This window comes from Gopherus flavomarginatus, chromosome 2, assembly GCF_025201925.1.
Source record: "Gopherus flavomarginatus isolate rGopFla2 chromosome 2, rGopFla2.mat.asm, whole genome shotgun sequence".
In the NCBI taxonomy this organism is placed as follows: Eukaryota; Metazoa; Chordata; order Testudines; family Testudinidae; genus Gopherus; species Gopherus flavomarginatus.
Window position 1 is genome coordinate 243,637,426 of NC_066618.1, and position 22,106 is coordinate 243,659,531.

Consider the following 22,106-nt stretch of genomic DNA (forward strand, 5'->3'; position numbering starts at 1 on the left):
TACAGTGTAGTGAAAGTAAACTAAAACTCTGATGATGTTTTAGAATTAATTAAATAAAAACCATGCATGTACCCTCTAGGCAGATACCAAGCATGAAAACTTGCAGCCCCAAGAGATCACTATGAGCACGTGAAAACACTTGTTTTTTAAATCCCAACATAAAACCATAAAATCAATCTGTTTTATAAAGTAATGTATTTTAACTTTATTATAAAATTAATTTTATGGTCTCACTAAATTTTGGAATAAAAAGCTTCATTTGTAAGTGCGGGGCTCAACTCTCCCTTAGCACATGGGCATTCATTCTTTGATGCATCTCTTTCGGGTCTGCCCACAAGTCGCAAATCAAACTTCATGTAGTAACTGATACACAGCATTACTTAAGAGGCCTGAACCAAAGATTTGTTTTTAAGTCACAAGGAAGGCAGATTTTATGTGTTATCTATTGTTTTGCTAAATTACACTTCTTGCACAGCACTCACACACTTTCACACAAAGATGAACTTGCAAAATGTACATGATAAATGTTAAAGTAACATTTCTAAAAGATTTCAGCTCTAAAATATTCAGCCAGATTCTCCCCTTGCACTGGGATAGATCAAGTAATCCATTAGTCACTGCTCTCATTTACACTGATTTTACACTGCTGTAACTCCAAAAGCTACAGCAGTGTAAAATCAGTGTGAGAGCAGAAACAGGCCCATCTGTCTTTTGTATGGCGCTTGAAATGACATATGTACACTACAATTAAATGAAACTGTGCAACTGCATAAGCTTTACTCATGAGTCACCTTGCTGAACCTTAACTTGATCCCCTTCATATGCTAAATATGTCAGAAGTCAGGAAATATGGGAGAGTTTTTAAGAAGGGTTGGGGGGGGGGTTGTAAGGGAGAGAAACAGCAGCTGGCCTTATTTCAAAACATGATTTGTATTTAGAATCACATGTGGGGTTTTTTTTAAGTTACAATATTTCTGTGTTAATTAAATGAGCTCATTTTACAAAAATGTAGGTGGGTCCGAGATTGATTACATCTAACAATGTATAATCTCTTTGGCCATTGTTAGCTTTCTCGTGACTTTATCAATATTGTTTTCCCATACAAACTCTCAAAAGTGAGTGAGTGAGAGAGATTTATTTGCCAGTTTTCTCTCTGATACAATATGTAAGTGTTGCTAAATCAAGGGAACACCACCTGTGAAACCTCCAGCAGTTGTACAAAGAGCAGGCAAAAACCAATGTTTTCAAGCAATCGCAATTTATTTCTAATGCTTAGGAATCTGCAAACATTTCTACCAGCTGGTGAAGGAAAAACGATAGCCCTGCGAATGTGGAACTTTTAAAAGTGAAACAGCTCATAAGTTTCATCCGCTCTACATTTATCACTTAAATGCAGCGTTTCTAACAGGATAATTAATATTAACCCTAGGTCACCTGCAACAGTGTAACCGACACGTTGTTTTCATTGCCCTCATGAGTGTAAAGCAACGGTAGCTTCCTTTATGAACCTTCCTCCATTTCGCTCTGTGTCACATTAAGTCCAGGATCGAGGCCTCACTCAACTCTTTGTCAGTTGGCTGCAGTTTCAACCACTGACAATGGGGAATCTGCTCGCAGGCTAAGCAGCTACCCCTGGCAAAAGATGCACCGCTCCCGCGGTTTCAATGCGGCCCTGCTCGCGCGCGCAATCTATACACAAAAGGGGAGGGGGGGGGGGGCGAAACTTTGCCAAGAGTTGAGACTCCTCCTTCCCTTGCGCCTGCCACTGCCTCCCGGCAGCCGTGCCCCCGCTGGGTCCTGTGCGCGGGCGGAGCAGCTCCTGCGAGAGCCCAGGCGCCCGGGGCTGCGTGCGTGGGGCGCGCCAGGTGGCAGCGGCGGCACACGTGTGTGCACACACATGCAGTGCGTGGGGCCCGCCAGGCATGTTGTTTCCCTCTCTCCCTCCCGCCCGCGGGGCGCTCACCTCCGTCCCCGTAGGTCTCCACGCCGTAGCCGTCCTGCAGCCCGTTGCTCCAGGTGCCCTCGTAGCGGGCCGGGGTGGTGAGGCTCTGCCGCACCCCGTAGCGCCCCTTGAAGCCGTGGGACCACTCGCCCCGGTACATCCACCTGCCCTTGGTCTCCACGCCCAGCCCGTGGCGCTTGCCCTGCGCCCAGTAGCCCTGGTAGGTGTTGCCGCTGGGCCAGGTGTAGCCGCCCACCACCTCGAAGCCGTGGGACCAGGAGCCCGCGTACTCGCCCTGCCCCTTGGGCCCGGTGCAGATGCCGTGCCCGTGGGCTTTGCCCTCCTCCCAGCCGCCGCAGTAGGTGCCGCCATCGTCGAAGTCGAACCTGCCGCCCGTCATTCAGGGGAGCGCGGGGCGAGCTCGGCTCCTTCCTTCCGCTGCTGCCGCCGCCGGGCTCCGGGCGCTGCGCTCCCCGCGGCCCCTCCGCTTCCAGCGCCCCGCGCGGCAGGACTGCCCGGGCTCCTCCGCCGGCGCCCCGGAGCTCGGCGCCGGCACCGCCCCCCGCCCCTCCCCCGCAGCCCGCCCCTCCTCCGCTCACACACCCGGAGGCAGCGGCGCGCGGCGGTGGGGCCAGGAGCCCGGCACCCCCGGAAGGGTCCCCCACCCCCGCGCTGTGGGTGCAGGGGTGAGGCGAGCGTGGCTGGAGGCGCGTGTAGGGTGAGCTCTGCTTGGGTGCCAGCGTTCCCCTGGGCAGGTGCGTTGGGCGCACAGAGAGCAGTGCGGGATGGGTGCCTGTCTGTGCGCGAGCATCGGGCTGTATGCTGGCTGCAAGCACAGTATGTGGGAGAATACATCTGTGGCTCTTTGCGGAGATTTGTAGGTATGTGTTAATATAGCTTTGTAGTCATATAGTATCTGTAGCTGCCTGCGGAAAGGACACAGTGTGTGTTTGGAAGTGGGGGTGGGGGTGCATATGTGACTGTAAATGTTTACACATGTGTGTTTATAGATAATGCACAAAGAGGATTCTGGGGGCAGCCTCTCTGTCTTGCAGGTGGTAGCAGTGCCCCCCTTTAGAGGATGGTTTAACTTTACCAACACGCTCAAACATATTCCAAGTTTATAATTCTTCCTTTGTACTTCTCAGAGCTTTAGAGGTGGTCCCAGGAGCTAGTGTTGTCTGAGTAAAGCTGAGTTTTATCTCATCCTAAACAGCATAGAAGACCCACCCTCATTCCGGTGCTAATGAACACTGTGCCAAACTGACAATAGTTGCAGGAAGTGAGGTCTAGGAGTATGGAGCACAGGATACTGTAGTTGTATCTGTGATCTTTCAAAGACATAATGGTGGTCACCTTTTAAGAAGTCTCATTGTGCCTTTAACTTGATGGCCTTTGGATGACTGGATAGCTTCAAGTACTGCCAAGCACTCTTCACCATACATTTGGTAATCAGTTAAAAATATAAGGGAAGTGACAGGAGATGGCACAGAAACACTGGACAAGATTTAGTGGAGAAGAACCAGGAAATTGTGGTTGCTGATAGCTCAGAACTGCAGGGATTGATGTTTTCTGAAACCTTAGTTTCGCATTCTTTTAAAGTTACAGATGGGTTGAAAGAACATTTTAAAGCAAACTTTTCATTGCGACGGGTGTTTGGGGAGTGGGAGAGTACGTATACATCTCATAATTGCCTCAATTTCATGTCCTGTGATATGTGACCTCCTACGCTGATAGAGCTGAATAAAAAAAAAAAAGGTGGTTTGATTGGGGGGCTTGGATCAGTGTTCACATCACAGTCCCCACCATCAGTACCTGGCCCAAGCTGGGAAGCTAATGATCCAACCAGCAGACCAAATTCACTGATGAATCCTGATCACGTGCCACCTGAGGCATGTTGTGCTTATGCTAAGAAGAAGTGTTTTGGTTAAGCAACGTCTAAAATAAATTACTAATAGAAACTACAGATTATTATAAGAAAAAAAACTTATTAATGAAAGGTGAAAAAATTGGGGAAAAAATCAGGAAATGAAAGAGTAACAACCATGACACATACATTAAGCTAAATTTAGCCCAGGAGTGAGCCAATGTAGCTTCATTTTCTGATGTCTACACTAACTGAAAATACTGCACCTGTATAATGTTACTGAGTTAACTCTACTGTTCAGGCTTTCTTTCACAAATTTACAACCTTATGATTGTACTGAGTTGCACAATTGTAATACAATTTCACAAGTAATTATGAATTAATATAATTTTCTAACTTTATTAAATATTTTTGTCTAATGTATCAGAGATCTGTTTCTTACTGAGAACTAGATACTGTGACATTTCAAGCTGTGAAATTCAGCTACGGCTTTAATCGTGATCAACAAAAAGTGGTGAGTTTTTTTGTCATTCATGTACCGGGGACTATAACTATTACCTAGGGCCATAAGAGTACACTTGGCTCTTGAATCACAGAAGAAAAGTTTCCATCTGCAAGGAGATTACAGAGTACTATAGAGTGATACTATAGTAAGTGAAGACCTTAAACTATGGAAGCTGGAGAACATTGGTGACCATTTTACAGTAGACAGCATGCAAACCATTATTAATGCTAGTAGTCTGATTGAAATCAGTGGGACTACTTGTATAAGGAATTTTTGCATTAGTAAAAATTGGGCACTTAGGCCCTGATTCAGCAAGGAATTTAAGCATGCATCTAACGTCAAGGATTTGTGTAGTCCCCCTACTCATGTGCTTGGAGTGAACTCATGCTTTGCCAGACTAGGGCCTGAGAGCTCAGCACTTTGCAGGATCAAGCACCTAGGATCCAGTTAAGCAAAATATTTCAATACATTCTTAAATGCTTTGCAGAATAAGTATGGACTGCTGAATCAGGGCTTATGTGAGCGGTTTGTGATCATCAAAGCTGTATTGCCACATGAAACCAGATCCTTGGCTGTGGCTGAGTAGTACACAGCACGGGTTGTGGATGCCAGGGGCTGGGAGGAAAGGAGTAAAAGTGGTATAAAAGCCTTTATAAGGGAAAACTCAAAGACAAGGGGAAAATTCTTTCCTGGCTCCTTGGTGGCAGACATCATTTTTATGTTATCCAAGTTAATAAATTTACACATATATATTTAGTTATGACTATATTTAACACAATTGAATGATGTCTGTTTGCTGTAGACAGGAACATATCGCTTTGTACAAATTGAATATCATATAGATTAGTCACAAAAGTGTTACAGTGTATGCTGGCATGTCAACACCATAGGATTTTCTGCAAAAAGAGAAAAAATGACAAATGTTATTAATACGTTCAGGAATTTGATGGGGTGCTTACCCCACGCAAGGTCTTGAGAGGTTGAAGTGGCTAGGCAGGCCAATTAACTGCCCAGGATGCACCTGAAGAAGGAGACAGGGAGCAGACCACTAATTGGAAATGAGCTCAGTTGGGCAGGAACAGGAAGGGCCTCTATAAAGTCCAGGAACTAGGAGCAGCAAGGGGGCTGCAAGGAAGTAGTGTACAGTCACTCTGTGAGGTGGGAACTTGGGCTGGCAAATCCAGAAAGAGGGAAAAGCTAGAGAGGTAGGAAGAAGCCCAGGAAAACAGCAGCGAGGGGTAGACTGTACAGACCTTGGCTGCTTGTTATAGGGTTCCTGAGCTGGAACCCAATGTAGAGGGCAGGGCAGGGTTCTCCTACCAGCCACTGGAGAGTGGCACAGAGCACTGGAAACACCAGCCAGAAAGCTGGCCCAGTAGGACTTTGACTACCCTGGAAGTGAGGACCTTAGTGACTTGAGGGCCAAGTCATGAATAGGAAGCTTCAGCTCAGGGAGGGACCATAGGGTGAAAGAGATGACTTAGAGAGGGCCTTGTAAGAAATGTAGTCAGGAGGTCAAGGGACATATATTCCTTGAGAGTATTGATATGGAGACCTCCAAGGAATGAGGAAACTATCCAGCTATAGAGGACTGCTATCACACCACCAGGGGAGGTGGATATGGCTCTGTCACAGGGAGGTCACTGGCAGCTGGTTACTTCTGGCAGCAGGCAGTGTTCCACCCCTACTCCCAACCCACCCACCATGGTGATGGAAAGTTGATATGCTGCCCTCGCAACGCGTGATGAGGAATCACCCCCAAAAGTGGAGGAGGTGAAGCCATATACCCCCAAGGCTGGGAGGATCGCAGCCAACGCTCCCGTGGTTGGTAATGTTCTTCTGAGGGGGACAGAGGCACCCATCTGTTACCCTGACCTGGCATCCCGAGAGGTATGCTGCCTGCCATGGGGCTGTATGTGAGACATTACAGAGGGATTGTGGAGGGTCATCTGGCCCTTTGACTACTACCCCATGCTACTCATCCATATGGGCACTAATGATACTGCAAGGTATGACCCTCAGCAGATCAAAAGTGACTACAGGGCTCTGGGAGTTGGGAGCGCAGGAGGTGTTCTCTTCAATTCTTCCAGTCAAGGGTAGGGGCCCAGGCAGAGACAGATGCATCGTGGAGGTGAATGCCTGGCTGCAAGGACGGTGTCGCCAGGAGGGCTTCGGCTTCCTTGTCTACAGGATGCTGTTCCAGGAAGGAGGACTGCTAAGCAGAGATGGCGTCTACCTATCGAGGAAGAGGAAGAGCATATTTGGATACAGACTGGCTAACCTAGTGAGGGGGGCTTTAAACTAGGTTTGAAGGCAGGTGATCAAAGCCCATAGGTAAGACAAAACATGGAGACCTGGGAGAAGGGTCGGAATTTGGGGGGAGCATGGGCTGTTATAGCAGGGATAAGAGAGAGATGACAGAAGGGTGGGGGGGAATCAAATCAGTATCTTAAATGTCTGTATACTAATGTGAGAAGTATGAGGAATAAGCAGGAAGAACTTGAAATGCTAGTAAATGAACACAACTATGACATAGCTGGCATCACAGAGACTTGGTGGGATAATACACATGACTGGAATATTGGTATAGAAAGGTACAAGAAGAACTTGCTCAGGAAGAACAGGCAGGGAAAAAAGAGAGGAGGTGTTGCCTTGTATTAAAAATAGATTCACTTGACATGGAAATAGGATACAGACTTGTTGAAAGTCTCTGGTTAAGGATAAAAGAGGTAAAAAAAAACAAGGGTGATGTCATGATAGGGGTCTACTACAGACCACCTAACCAGGAAAGAAGAGGTGGATGAGGCTTTTTTTAAACAATTAACAAAATTATCCAAAGCACAGGACTTGGTGGTGATAGGGGACTTCAGCTAGTAAGACATCTGTTGGGAAAATAACACAGCAGGGCACAGATTATCCAACAAGTTCTTGGAATGTATTAGAGACAGTTTTTTATTTCAGAAGGTGGAGAAAGCTACTAGGGGACAGGCTGTTCTAGATTTGATTTTGACAAATAGGGAGGGACTGGTTGAGAATTTGAAAGTGGTAGGCAGCTTAGATGAAAGTGGACATGAAATGATAGAGTTCATGATTCTAAGAAGTGGTATAGGGAGAACAGCAAAATAAAGACAATGGATTTCAAGAAGGCAGACTTTAGCAAACTTAGGGAGTTGGTAGGTCAGATCTCATAGGAAGCAAGACTAAGAGGAAAAACAACGAAAGAGATCAAACTAGCTAGAAACATAAAGGGTAACAAGAAAACATTCTACATATACATTAGAAGCAGAGGAAGACCAAGTACAGGGTAGGCCCATTACTCAGTGAGGGGAAAAAAACAATAACAGAAAATGTGGAAATGGCAGAGGTGCTTAATGACTACTTTGTTTCGGTTTTCAGCAAGAAGGTTGGTGGTGATTGGATAGCTAACATAGTGAATGCCAGTAAAAATGAGGTAGAACCAGAGGCTAAAATAGGGAAAGAATAAGTTAAAAATGACTTAGATGAGTTAGAGGTCTTCAGGTCGCCAGGGCCTGATGAAATGCATCCTAGAATACTCAAGAAGCTGACTGAAAAGATATCTGAGCCATTAGCAATTATCTTTGAAAAGTTATGGAAGACGGGAGAGATTCCAGAAGACTGGAAAAGGGCAAATATAGTGCCCATCTATAAAAAGGAAAAAGGACAATCCAGGGAGTTACAGACCAGTCAGCTTAAATTCTGTACCTTGGAAGATAATGGAGCAAATAATTAAGCAATCAGTTTGTCAACACCTAGAAGATAATAAGGTGGTCAGTAACAGCATGGATTTGTCAAGAACAAATCATGTCAGACCAACCTGATAGCTTTCTTTGACAGGGTAACAAGCCTGGTGGCTGAGGGGAAGTGGTAGACATGGTATATCTTGACTTTAGCAAAGCTTTTGATACTGTCTTGCATGACCTTGTCATAAACAAAAAATGCACCCTAGATGGAGCTACTATAAGGTGAGTGCGTAACTGGTTGGAAAACCGTTTCCAGAGAGTAGTTATCAGTGGTTCACAGTCTTGCTGGAAGGGCATAATGAGTGAGGTCTCACGGGATCAGTTCTGGGTCTGGTTGTGTTCGGTATCTTCATCAATGATTTAGATAATGACATAGAGAGTACACTATAAAGTTTGTGGATGATACCAAGCTGGGAGGGGTTGCAAGTGATTTGGAGGATAGGATTAAAATTCAAAATGATCTGGACAAACTGGAGAAATGATCTGAAGTAAATAGGATGAAATTCAGTAAGGACAAATGCAAAGTATTCCAGTTAAGAAGGAACAGTCAATTGCACACATACAAAATGGGAAATGACTGCCTAGGAAGGAGTACTAGGGAAAGGAATCTGGGGGTCATAGTGGATCACAAGCTAAATATGAGTCAACAGTGTAATGCTGTTGCAAAAAAAAGCAAACATCATTCTGGGATGTATTAGCAGGACTGTTGTAAGCAAGACATGAGAAGTAATTCTTCTGCTTTACTCTGTGCTGATTAGGCCTCAACTGGAGTATTTGTGTCCGGTTCTGGGCTCCACATTTCAAGAAAGATATGGACAAATTGGAGAAAGTCCAGGGAAGAGCAACAAAAATGATTAAAGGTCTAGAAAACATGACCTATGAGGGAAGATTGAAAAAATTTTAGTTTGTTTATTCTGGAAAAGAGAAGACAGAAAGGGGATATAACAACAGTTTTCAACTACATAAAAGGTTGTTACAAGGAAGAGGGAGAAATAATATTGTTCTTAACTGCTGAGGATAGGACAAGAAGCAATGGGCTTAAATTGCAGCAAGGGAGGTTTAGGTTGTACATTAGGAAAAACTTCCTAATTGTCAGGGTGGTTAAGCAGTGGAAGAAATTGCCTCAGGAGGTTGTGGAGTCTCCATCATTAGAGATTTTTAAGAGCAGGTTAGACAAACACCTGTCAGGATGGTCTAGATAATACTTAGTCCTGCCATGAGTGCAGGGGACTGGACTAGCTGTCTTCTCGAGGTCCCTTCCAGTCCTATGATTCTGTGAGCACATCACTGGACATCAGCAATACCAGGAGAGATGAGCTGAAGTGCCATTGAGAATCAAAGTCAGGAAAGTAACTACCAGTAAATTACTTCTCTGTTGGATTGTTTACTGAGCAACAACCTATCCTAAATTCTCAATTACTGAGGGATAATCTACACTCATTGCTATATTTGCTTTCCACGTGCCACTGTTAGTATAACTTTTTATGAGTGATGTATTCAAATATTTGGATACTAATATTTGTAACTGTATCATTACATTTATTAGCCTAAATGTGGGATATTGCAAATTACATACTATATGTTGTGACAGACCCAGACCAGTGTGGTACAGGAGTCTGGTAGAGGGCAAATATACTGGTCACTGGATGAGTAGTTTTCTGTTCCCTGAGTGACCAGAGCAGGGGCTGCACTAGAGTAATCAGGAACCTGCTAGAACCAATTAAGGCAGACAGGCTGATTAGATCACCTGCAGCCAATCAAGGCAGGCTAATCAGGGCACCTGGGTTTAAAAAGGAGCTCACTCTAGTCAGGCGGGGAGGTGCCAGAGGAGAGGAAGTGCGTGTGAGGAGCTGGGAGCAAGAGGCACAAGGAGCTGAGAGTGAGAGGGTGTGCTGCTGGAGGACTAAGGAGTACAAGCATTATCAGACACAGGAGGAGTTGATCCAGACTGTGGGGAAAATCACTGAGGTGTGCAAATCTGCCAATAAGCACAGGACCCGCCAAGGTAGAGGAGGAACTTTGTCACAATGTATTTTATGGCTTTTTAAAATCAAACTTTTGGATAATTTAAGCATTATACCCAGATGTATAGACACTCTTTCCTTAACCTGTGTATTAGATATTAGCATTAGCTTTAATTAAAAAAAAAAATCGGTGTCAATCTCTTCTTCATCCTGAAAGACCTTAATAGTGGAGCAACACAGACTTTTTAAACTTTTCATGTAAATAAAAAGCACTGGATTCTTGTGTTTAGGCTATATTCAAAGAAATTAGGTTTCCCTGCAGTGACATCATGCAATAATCTTTTCATTGTGATTAAGGCAGATTATTGTTTGTGGTTTTAGGTTAGATTAAACTGGTTTTTAAAGATACATTAGATTTTCTTTAGTTTTTCCTTCTTCACGGTCAGGGCCAGCTCCAGGGTTTTTGCCGCCCCAAGCAGCAAAAAGACAAAACAAAAAACAAAAAAAAAAGCCATGATCGCGATCTTTAGCACTGCCGCCACCACTTCAGTCTTCAGCGGCAATTCAGTGGCGAGTCCTTCGCTCCAAGAGGGACTGAGGGACCCACCACCGAAAAGCCAGATGTGCCATCCCTCTCCGTTGGCCTCCCCAAGCAACTGCTTGCTGGGCTGGTCTGGAGCTGGCCCTGTTCATGGTGCCTTTGCAGGGCAGATTTAAGGTTGGTTGTAAGTGCCTTTCCATACCTTAACATGTGGCTTTCTGGTAAGTTTAACCTTAATTATGATTTTCTTTGGCTTACAATCATAGAATCATAGAACTGGAAGGGACCTTCAGAGGTCATCTAGTCCAGTCCCTGCACTCAAGGCAGGACTAAGTATTATCTAGACCATCCCTGACAGGTGTTTGTCCAACCTGCTCTTAAAAATCTCCAATGATGGACATTCCACAACCTCCCTAGGCAATTTATTCCACTGCTTAACCACTCTGACAATTAGAAAGTTTTTCCTGATGTCCAACCTAAACCTCCCTTGCTGCAATTCAAGCCTACTGCTTCTTGTCCTATCCTCAGCAGTTAAGAACAATATTATTTCTCCCTCCTCCTTGTAACACTTTTAAAACAACACTTTTATGTACTTAAAAAGTGTTGTTATATCCCCTCTCAGTCTTTTTTCTTTTCCAGACTAAACAAACCAACAATTTTTCAATCTTCCCTCATAGGTCATGTTTTCTAGACCTTTAATCATTTTTGTTGCTCTTCTCAGGACTTTCTCCAATTTGTCCACATCTTTCCTGAAATGTGGTGCCCAGAATTGTGCTTTTAAAGATGGAAGTGTGCCTCCATACTGATTTCAGAAGTTACCCTTTCATTCCTATTGATGAATGCAGCTGCGTTTTGGTGATTTGCATTTATTTTAGAGACGTTAGCACGTATAAAAGGTGTGATTGCTTGAAAGCTCTGGAGGCTGAAATCCTCAATTTAAGCACAGAAAAGATTCAGAGCTAGCAGTTGTAGTGTGAATTTTCTCAAATCTTTCCACAGATGTGACTTGAGGGAGAGGGTATTTTAGTTTTTTTGTCCATTCATCATCTGGTCTCTGAATTCTATTATATAAGGGCGCTAGTTATAGTGAGGCGGGAATTGGGAGTTTTTCATTTGTCTATCTTGCCCTATCACCTTAATATTTGAGTTCCTTAGAAAGTAACATAAATCCCAACTAACACTCTGCACCTGGACCTATAATTCTTCTTTGTCTTGATCCCACTGAATTATTAAGCTTCCATTTATAAATAGCTTATAAATGGGTTAATAAATAAATTATAAATTTTAATAAATGGTTAGTCAACTGTTAGAGTCCAACAGGTCCATAGGTAGCTTCAGGGCCGGCGCTTCCATTTAGGCAGCCTAGGCAATCGCCTAGGGCGCCAGGATTATTGGGGGGCGGCATTTTGTTGGCAGGGGGCGGCAGGCGGCTCCAGTGGACCTGCCGCAGTCGTGCCTGTGGAGGGTCCCCTGGTCCCACGGCTCCAGTGGAGCTGCCGCAGTCGTGCCTGCGGAGGGTCCCCTGGTCCCACGGCTCCAGTGGAGCTGCCGCAGGCATTCCTGCAGATGGTCCACTGCTCCCACAGTTCCAGTGGACCTCCAGCAGGCACAGCTGTGGCAGCTCCACTGGAGCCACGGACCAGCGCCCGGGGCAGCGAAATGGCCGTGCACCTAGGGCGCTGAAAATACTAGCGCCAGTCCTGGGTAGCTGATAACCATCTGTGACATGCTGTCCTGGTTTGCTTATAACCATCTATAACACTTAGTAATCATGTCTCTGTCATGCTTTTAATAGCTATTAACCATTTATGGACCTTTTATAAACTGTTTATAAATGGAACTTAATAATAAAGTGTGACTGCCTTCTCTCATCTCTTCCCGTGAGGAGTGGGCTTTTAAACAAATCCTTATTATATTAGCAAAACTATAGCAGAGATGGATCTTGCATTACGTCTATTGGCAACTGGACAGAGACTCACTTTTCACAGGAAAGCAGGCTTTGAGACCCATCAGGTGATGGTAGCAACCAAATGTTGCCAATCTGTCTCAGATTTGAGCTTGTAAAACAGAGGAGCAAGGCAGCCTGTTACCAATCTGTTGAACAATTTAGTTGTTTTTTTCTAGAAAACTCGGTCGATAGTGTTTGATGTCACCCAAGTGGATCAAAAACACACTAAAACACTGTCCAATCAGATTATTTTTAGTGTGTATTACTGAGGGAAATACTGTATAGAAAGATATTTAAAAATAAGTGTTAGACTTGCAAGTAACTTTTCCCACCAGTAAATTGTTTGTTTTTTATTTCATCCTATCATGCTTGGAGTGAGTGTTGAAAGATGAGCAGCCAAGCAGTGGTCAGCCAGAGGGAGAAGAGCGTCATACAGCCCCCAGAATAGCAACAACAGTAAATATGGTCATTCTGTTCCTCCACTCAGACCCAGATCACATTTACAGCACGCATTGGGTCCATTGGCTACCAGACATTCAGGAGCTTTGATGAAACATTTACAAATGTAACTGCAGTTAAGAAGACCTTATTCCAGCATCAAACAAGCTGACATCAAGCAAAAGGAGGAGACGTGATCATGGGCCACAGTGTGCAGGCACCATACAGTCTATGGGGAGAAAATTTTTTAATCACCAGCTGGTTCAATGCTCCAAGATATGAACTATGTTCTTGTTCCACTCACATCTACATGGGAACTTGCTGTTATTTGCAGCTGACTCATGGCCACTGAAGTACACAGGTTTTGCGTAATGGGAAAGGTGGACTGCAAAGTGATTCTCTCTCTCTGTGACTTTCTTATGTTTTATATAATGCCTATCACAGTGGTATCAAGGTGCCTCACTTAGTGAAGTAGCAGAAAATCCCAGACTGAAAAGGTGTTTGTTTCACTGTTCTCTCATATATTTAAAAATATCCCATGAAGTAAGACATAATATTCTGCATGATCAGTGGCACACCTGGTATATGAGAAGGGGTGGTCAAGCTAGTTCAGCTGGCTGGGAAAACCCTGTTAACTTCTCAGATTTAGAAAAAGGGGATCTTTTTCAAGGATCGAAAAATGACCTCTTACTTCTGTATACAAAACTCTACTCATCATTTTCATGTGATTCCCCCAACCTGACTCTGCTGTTAACTTGTAGTTAATTTCTGTCCTAATTTCCATGCTTTGCTTACCCAAGACTATAATGCGTAAGTCAAATTCTGCGCTCATTTACACACTATCTAGCTCCTCGGAGCTATAGGGAATTGCATGTGGTAAATCTGGGCATTATTTGCCTTGTAGCTCTATGCCTATCTTCACAATTTGAAAAGCTGGTTTCATTCCTTTTGCAGCTTCTCTGCTTTGTTGGTTTCTTCTGCCCACCCACTATGTCACTTGGAGTGTTACTGAAGTAAGTTTGTTATTTCAGACACATACCAACGCCTGCTGCACTCATTTCTCCCCTACAGTCTTGTACAGGGCACAGAGTCAAGTTCATACTTTCATTTGTATCAGTTACACACACAGGATCTAAATTCATCCCTTCCTCTGTAAACCCTAATATTTTCTGTCCAATGATAACTCAATATATATTAAATAGTAAATCTGGTTGCTTTTTTACTATAATTTTCAGTTTGTTTTGGTGGAAACAATGTATTTCTCTCCTTATAGAAACCTTGCTGAGACAAACATGATAAAGGAAGTGTGTTTTCAGAGCAGCAGTCCAATGACGCTATTTAGTTAAGAAAAAATCATGCCATCATGTTACAGTCCGTGCCAAAAGAACATAGACCACTATTCAGTGCCCAGTATCCACTGCTGCCCAAAACCTTATCTTGTTCTATTTATACTTTCACAACTGAGGTCTTGTTTAAGAGCTGGTGAATATTGTATTTGTTTTTTTAAAAAAAAATGAACAAATTTGCTCCAGCTCTGGCTATATGCCTATTTTGTTTATTTGCAGAAAACATATTTTAAATTCAGATGTGAATTGACTTCTGCTAGAAGTACTTGTGTATGCTCATCCAATCAGGGAGCAGAAACAACTGACCATTCAGGACTAAGCAACGCAGCTCAAATTTCAAATGTTGACTCCTAAGTACTTGCAGAGAGCTATTTATGATCAATGGATAGATTAAAAAAAGATTAATATGCAATATAATCTTTTGAATATGGAACCACACTGAGTTGACTTCTGTAAAATTTCACTAGTTTACACAAGCTACTGATGTGATCCTATGTTTTGTAGCATTCGCTATATCTAATTAAAAAAGTTAAATCACTAAAAAATTTGAGAGAATATTTAACTGATTAAAAAGGAAGTTGCCATTTTGGTAGTCTAATGAAGAATAGCATAGAAGGAATACCGTTCCATTTGAATGTCTAACAAAACAGAATTCTAACATCTGGCTGAATAGAATGGAACTTGCATTATAACAACTTTGAAAGTCTCCTGGTTTTTTTTGTTGTTTTTATCATAGAAAATGGAACTTTTTCCCTTGAGGCCTGCATAGACAGGACCTCCTTCTGGGAAAGATCAATAACATAGCTTCAATAACAGACAATTATGGAGGTAGTCAAATAGCAAGAGGAACTCCTTAAGTGTAACAAAAGCTAATTTGTTTTTTATTTAGTAAATATTTATGTATCAAGCTAAGATATTATAATTCATCACTGTAATTTCTCTTTATTGTCATTATAAGGTTTTATGATGCACCCGTCACTGTAGTACTTGGACACGCTTTACATGGTTTGGATTTAAAGTAACAATTTTTTTCCCCAAGTATAGGAAGCAAAGAAACTTTATAGCTTCAGTATATCTATAGCGCTCCCCCGCGCTTCCAGTAGCACAAGAAAATCATAAAGCCAGTTTACCCAGCCTTTTGAGGCTTCCCCCTGTGTGGGGGAATCCTCGTGATGTAGAACTACTGTAGCATAGAGCAGTCATTGTGCCAGGATTCTGGGCTGCCTCGTGATCCATGATCACAACAGGTAGAACTTAAACACACTTTTGTCTGCACTCCTCTCCAGTCTGGCCCCATGACTCCGTGAAGCACTGCATTCTTAAAGGATAACGCTGGAAATAATCTTGCCGGTAGACTGAATGCTGGGGTTTCAGACCTGGAAGCTAGTAAAAAGTCTAAACAAAACAAAAAAAAGTTTTTACAGCTCTTTCTGAATGTAGTCAAACTCCAACATAGATTATGTATTTCTGATGAAAGCTAATTTCAGAGGCCAAGACCTGAGAATGTCTTGCTCTAAATTCAACTGGATCACAGAAGTTAGGTGTTCTGGATGAATGCTGAATGCATAAGGTTGGTCAGAGAAGAAGGTTGGTCTTTGAGGTTAAAACTGGTCCCTAAGCCATTTAGGGGTTTGGACACTGAAGAGCAACCAGCACCTTTAATTTCAGGTTAACTGGCAGCCAGTGCAGAGCACAGTGATACTAGGCATTCACTGATTCACTCTGCTCAGAAGGTGAGTAGGGATCTTTGAAGGAGCTGAAGCTTCTCTGGCCTTATTGGTTTAATTTGTCTTGTTAATTTTCAACCCCTAGGCACAATGGGGCATCCAAGAAATTAATTAAAAGGGTATTTGGTTGTGCTTAAGTGTTGGTCAGTAACAGTTCATTACTTTATTATTATGGTCTTTGCCCAGGCCATTAATATTATTTAAATATAGCTTTTTATTAAAAAGCTTTGACTCATTCAATCTTTATTATGTTCAGTCTTTGGAGTAAAGTTCAGAGAGTGAGCCCTGGAATGTAGCATTGGGTTTTAAAAATGTGTAAGTTTCCACTGTGGCATCTTTCTAGCCTTCACCGATGTGCATGAAAAACTGACCATGTATATATTGCAGGTGCAAAAACATGCAGGTATTAGACTATTGTCAAACTTGCAAATGCAGTTCCATACTTATAGCATGCTCAAGTGTATTTGCACCTATCAGCAACCAAAATGTGGGCATTGTGTCCTGTGGTTAGAGCAGGAGCCAAGGTCAGAGCTAGGGTTGCCAGGCATCTGGTTTTCAACTGGAACATCTGGTCATAAGGGGACGCTGGTGGCTCTGGTTAGCACTGCTGACCGGTCCATTAAAAGTCCATTCGGTGGCGCAGCAGGGCTGAGGCAGGCTCCCTGCCTGCCCTGGCTCTTCCCAACTCCTCGGAAGCAGCTGGCTTGTCTGGCCCCTAGGCACAGCGGCAATCAGAGAAGCTCTGAGTGCTGCCCCTGCCCTCAACTCCTGTTGGCTGGGAACCATGGCCAGTGGGAGTTGCAGGGGCAGCATCTGCAGGTGTGGGCAGCGCACACCGCGCAGAGCTGCCTGGCCAGGCCTCCACCCAGGGGCTGGACATCCTGGCCACTTCCAGGAGCAGTGCGGAGCCAGGGCATGCAAGGAGCCTGCCTCAGGCCTACTGTGCCCCTGACCGAGAACCACCTGAGGTCAGCCGGAGCCCACAGCCCAAGCCCCCTGCCCCAGATCAGAATCCCCTCCTGCACCCAAACTCCATCCCAGAGTCTGCACCTTGCACCCCCTCCCACACTCCAGACCCCTTGGCCCTAGCCTGGAGCCCTCTTTTGCACCCCAAAGCTCTCATCCTCAGCCCTACTCCAGAGTCCACACCCCCAACCGGAGCCTGCACCATCTCCCACACCTCAACCCCCATTGGGGGCTGTGGGAAGCAGTATGGGCTAAGGGATGTGCTGGCCACTGCTTCCCACATGCACCATTGGCCTGGAATGGTGAACTGCAGCCAGTGGGGGCTGCAATTGGCTGAACCTGCAGATGCTGCAGGTAAACAAACTGTTTCGGCCTGCCAGCAGATTTCCCTGATGGGCCGTGTACCATATTAATGTCAAATTTATCATATATGATGGTGTACTGGCCCCGCATTCACATGGAAGAGATTAAAGCAGTGGTCTTAGCAGCAGAAGCCACGCCCCCCCCCCATCCTGCTGGGCATGCTCCAACTGCTGCTGTGGTATAAAAGAGAACAGCCTAGGGCAGCCCTACTGAATTTGGCCATTAGATCGCACTTCCCTGCAGCCAAGAGGAGCCCTACTGACTCTGGCCATTAGGCCGCAGCTCCCTGCAGTCCAGGGGAGTCCTATTGACTCTGGCCAGTGGGTCGCACTTCCCTGCAACCAGGGGGAGTCCTACTGACTTTGGCTGTTGGGCTGTGCTTCCCTGCAGTCCAGGGGAATCCTATTGGCTTTAACTGTAGGCTTGCCATGTCCTGGCCCTACCCCCAAGGGGATGGGGTGTACTGGCCCCGCAACACATGGTGGAGAGTGCGGACAATGGGACCTACTAACGGGACTTGAGTGAAGGGAGATTGCCCGAAGCCAGCACAGAGTTCCCCATCTTGGTAACTGCTGCAAAGCAAGATGGAGAGAGACAAACCATTGAAGTGGTTGTTAGAGAACCAACAACTACAGGCGACTCAGCAGCAGCAGTACGAAGCACAACTGATGCAGCAGATCACTGCCCAGCAGAGAAACTTGTGGTCCCCGTAAGGGTGAACAGGATGCTGACACAGGCCCTGGTAGACATCGGATGCAGCCAGACCCTCATCCTAAAAGAGGCCGGGCTCATGGCAAACTGAGCCAAGTGTCACCTTGGCCAACGGGAGGTGACATACCTGGGGTACGCAGTGGGAAGCTGAAGCCTCTAGTAGATAAGGTACAAACCCTAAGGAACTGGCCAGGCCCAGGACAAAGAGGCAGATGAGGCAGTTCCTAGGACTGGTGGGGTACTATCGCTGGTCCATACCTGATTTTGCAGTGCTAGCAGCCCTTCTCTCAGACCTGATCAAGAACTTGCAACCACAGAAGGAATGGTGGTCTGAAAGATATGAGGTGGCCTTCCAGACACTGAAGGAAAGGCTAGCCCCAACTTTACTAGACCCTTTGTCCTACAGACAGATGCCTCACAAATTACAGATGCCTCACAATCTGGACTCGGGGCCATCCTTTCACAAGAAACTGATGGGGAAGAACACCCAGTCCTATACCTAAGTTGGAAACTGTTCCCCAGGAAGACTCAATCATTGAGAAAGAGGCACTAGCCAAGAAGTGGGCAGTGGAGGCTGGCATTATTACTTATTGGGGAACCCATTCCATCTAATTACAGAACCTATTACCACTACCAGGGCCCTGTGCTGGGACCTGGTGGAGCAGGGAGAGCCTGGGTCCTCCTGCCTGGCTTCCCCCTTGGGGCGCAGGCCACCAAACCATCTCCCATTGACTGATCATCAGGCCAGGCTTCCCCGCAGCCAAGGGGAGACCCACTGACTTTGGCCATTAGGTCATGCTTCCCTGCAGTCCAGGGTAGTCTATTGACTTTAAGTGATGGCCTACCACGCCCTTGCCCCACCCCTAGGGGATGAGGTGTATTGGCCCCGCTACACCATATTAATCCATTTGTTCAATTATTCTTTATTAACTTTGGGAAGCGATTAATAGATTTTAAAGGGTCCATTAGATCATCTAGTCTGACCTCCTGTATAACACAGACCATTACATTTCACCCAGTGAGCCCAGTAACTTGTGTTTAATTGAAGCATATGTTCCAAAAACGCACCCAGTCTTGATCTGAAGATTTCAAAAGGTGGAAAATCCATCATTTCTCTTGGTAGTTTGTTCTAATGATTAATCATCCTCCCTGTTAAGTTTTTCTGGCTTTAACTTCCAGTTAATGGTTCTTGTTATGCCTTTCTCTACCAGGTTGAATTGCCCTTCAGAACTTAGTATTTCTCCCTGTGAAGGTATTCATATGGCATAATCAAGTTACCTCTTGATCTCTCTTTTGATATGCTAAATCAGCTCAGAATAGGCTTGCCAACTTTTAAATAGCAGAAAACCGAACAATCTTGCCCTGCCCCTGCCCTATCCCTACTCCAAGGCCCTGCCCCCAACTCACTCCATCCCCTCTCCCTCTGTTGCTTGCTCTCCCCAACCCTCGCTCACTCACTTATTTTCCCTGGGCTAGGGCAGGGGTGAGGTGTGGGAGGGGATGAGGGCTCCAGCTGGAGGTGCAGGTTTTGGGGTGGGCCAGGGATGAGAGGTTTGGACTGCAGGAGGGGGCTCCAGGCTGGGGCAAGGGGCTGTGGTGTGGGAGTGGGTGCGGGCTCTGGGAGGCAGTTTGGGTGAAGGAGGGGACTCAGCGCTGGGGCAGGGTGTTGGAATGCAGGAGGGGCTTCGGGCTGAAAGCTCCAGGAGGCGCTGACCTCAGGTGACTCCCGGGAAGTGATGACATGTCTCTCCAGCTCCTAGGCAGAGGTGTGGCCAGAGAAAGGCACTGGCCGAATCCCCCCAGCTCCAAGCACTGTGCTTTGGGAAAATACTGTCTTGCACTGCTCAAGGCAAGCAGTGTAAATTTATTAACTGGTTCACCACTTCATCAGTGGAAAGTGGCCATATACCAGCCTATGCAAAACCTGAGCGGATTTGCCACACACTTCATACAAATCCACTAGTAAAGATAAACAGTTAAACAAATGTATTGACTATAAAAGATTGATATTAAGTGATAGGCATAAAGTTAGAGTTAGTTACCAAAAGAAATAATATAGAAGTACGCAGTCTAAGCTCTCAACCCTGTTAGACTGGGCAGCAACTAGATTAAGCAGTTTTTCTAACCCCACGGGATATTGCAGTCCTTAATATACAAATTTGTCCCTTAAATCTGGGCCAGTCTCCTCCGCTGGAGTCTTCAGTCTTCTTCTCAGTGTCTTTATTGCTTGCAGCATAGGTGGGGTAGGAGAAAGGCCCTGCATGTGGCCACTGTGTCTGTTTTATATCTTCAGTCCATGTGCTTGGAAAACACAAGTCCAGGTATGTCTGGATGAGCATTGCTGAGTGTCTAGGCAAGGCTAAGCAATTCCCCTGGTGTGGCCTCATGCAGGTGAGTCATTGAACTGTAGCTTCGTTGCTGGAAAATGGTTGTTGATGGGTTGTTTGTCACCCCACCTGGGTGTTGGTTACTTTCTTTGCTGTTGCATCTGGGGAACTAATATCTGGCTGATCCCCCCACTTACAGCATGTTTTAGTGACAACAATACAACACAATTCTCATAACATCATATGTATTAATAGTATACATATATAGATAGAGAAATGACTTTTAGCAGATTATAACCTTTCCCCTGATACCTTACAAAGCATGCGTTATATGTAAGATCATGATTATATAAAAATGAAGAATATGGGGGTTACAGGACGCTCCCCCAAGGTATAGAATGTCACACTGTGGTAATGAGCATGTAAGTTATTAGACAAATAGCAGTAGGGTGGAAGCAATAGAAATGTCTCAAACGGATTCGGGGATCCAGATTTTATATTGCATTGGGGGTCAATATTGTCAGGATTAATAGCTAAAAAAATTTCATTGGTGCAAATTTTTTGAAAGAAAATGGTTGCAGGGGTGCATTGGTAGAAAAATGCCCTTATTGTTTTTTTTATAAACAAAAACTTTCATGCACAAAAAAATCTCAGCTTTTAAAAAAATTGCCAAAAGGTTCAAAACATTTTTATCTATTTTCACTGAAAACTTTAAAATCATTATCAAATCAGTTATTGAAATGTTTTGTTTACCAAAAAAATTGTTTGGTAAATAAAAATTGTTGATACCAGTTTTGGTAACATTTTCAATAAAAATTATAATAAAAAGATTTAATGAAACATTTTGAAAATGCCAAAAATTGGATCCATATCAAATTCTGAGAAATGGAAACCCCTTCAATTTTGAATGTGTTCATAATTTTCCCCTCTCTCTTTTAAAGTATTTGCAAGTTAGAGAATATACTTGAGATACTGTGTAACATCTTGCAAAATTGTATCTATCCTCTGTGAGCTCCCCGCTCAGTGCCATGTATGGCCACCACCATCTTTGACAGGCACAAAAAGCAATGGGGCCCAGCAAAAAGGCTACTTGTGCTTATCACTGAGCTGCTACAAGGAGCCACCAGAAGGGGAAATGGACTGCTAAAGGATCTTTGGCTAGGGAGAGAAGCCTTGTAAAAACCCTAAAATTTCAGCTTGTTTGTGTGCATGTTGGCAAAAAGTGACAGAACTGGGGCAGGCATGAATGAAGTCGTTTGGGGGACTGAGTAGGGAGACTGAAGAATATGGGTCAGATTGTGCCACTAAAGACTTGTCTATACTGAGAAATTAATTCAGATTAAGGTAGGGTGTGAATTTCAAGCAGAATAGCTATTCCTGACTAACTTTCTGTGTAGACACTCTTATTCTGGAATAAAAGCATCCACACAAGAATTTAATCTGGGTAGTTAATCAGGAATAACTCAGTGAAGACAAACCTTAAGACACCTGTGTGGATTGGGGCTAATGTGAAGCTGTACCATTCCAGGGAAGCTCTGGGACACAATTCCTCCCTCAGTTCTCTGACATGAAGTCAGAGTGAGCGGGGCACACCATCTTTCCCAAGGGTGAGCACTGCTACTTTTCCATATCTTCATGAGGCATCAATCCTTTTGCATCTCTCCTTGCTCCTCTGGTTGTTCCTCAAATGCTTGGTTTGT

The 22,106-nt window shown here is 44.6% G+C and overlaps 2 protein-coding genes across 8 annotated transcripts in view; one reads left to right on the forward strand and one right to left on the reverse strand.

Moving 5' to 3' along the window:
* JPH1 (junctophilin 1) overlaps positions 1-2,445 on the reverse strand; it is a 124,275-nt gene extending 121,830 nt beyond the window's left edge. For all 3 annotated transcript variants that reach the window (XM_050940902.1, XM_050940901.1, XM_050940900.1), the window contains exon 1: positions 1,964-2,445. In XM_050940902.1, coding sequence (XP_050796859.1) covers positions 1,964-2,342 — 379 coding nt within the window. In that variant the 5' untranslated portion in view covers positions 2,343-2,445. The remainder of the gene's footprint in view (positions 1-1,963) is intronic.
* A 101-nt stretch (positions 2,446-2,546) lies between these two features.
* GDAP1 (ganglioside induced differentiation associated protein 1) overlaps positions 2,547-22,106 on the forward strand; it is a 50,824-nt gene continuing 31,264 nt past the window's right edge. For 2 of the 5 annotated variants that reach the window (XM_050941150.1, XM_050941151.1), the window contains exon 1: positions 2,547-2,823. The gene's annotated coding sequence lies outside the window, so the exon portion shown is untranslated. Of the gene's footprint in view, positions 2,824-4,236; positions 4,324-6,404; positions 6,649-22,106 lie in introns of all 5 variants that reach the window. The other 3 variants (XM_050941146.1, XM_050941149.1, XM_050941148.1) reach the window with 3 other exon arrangements.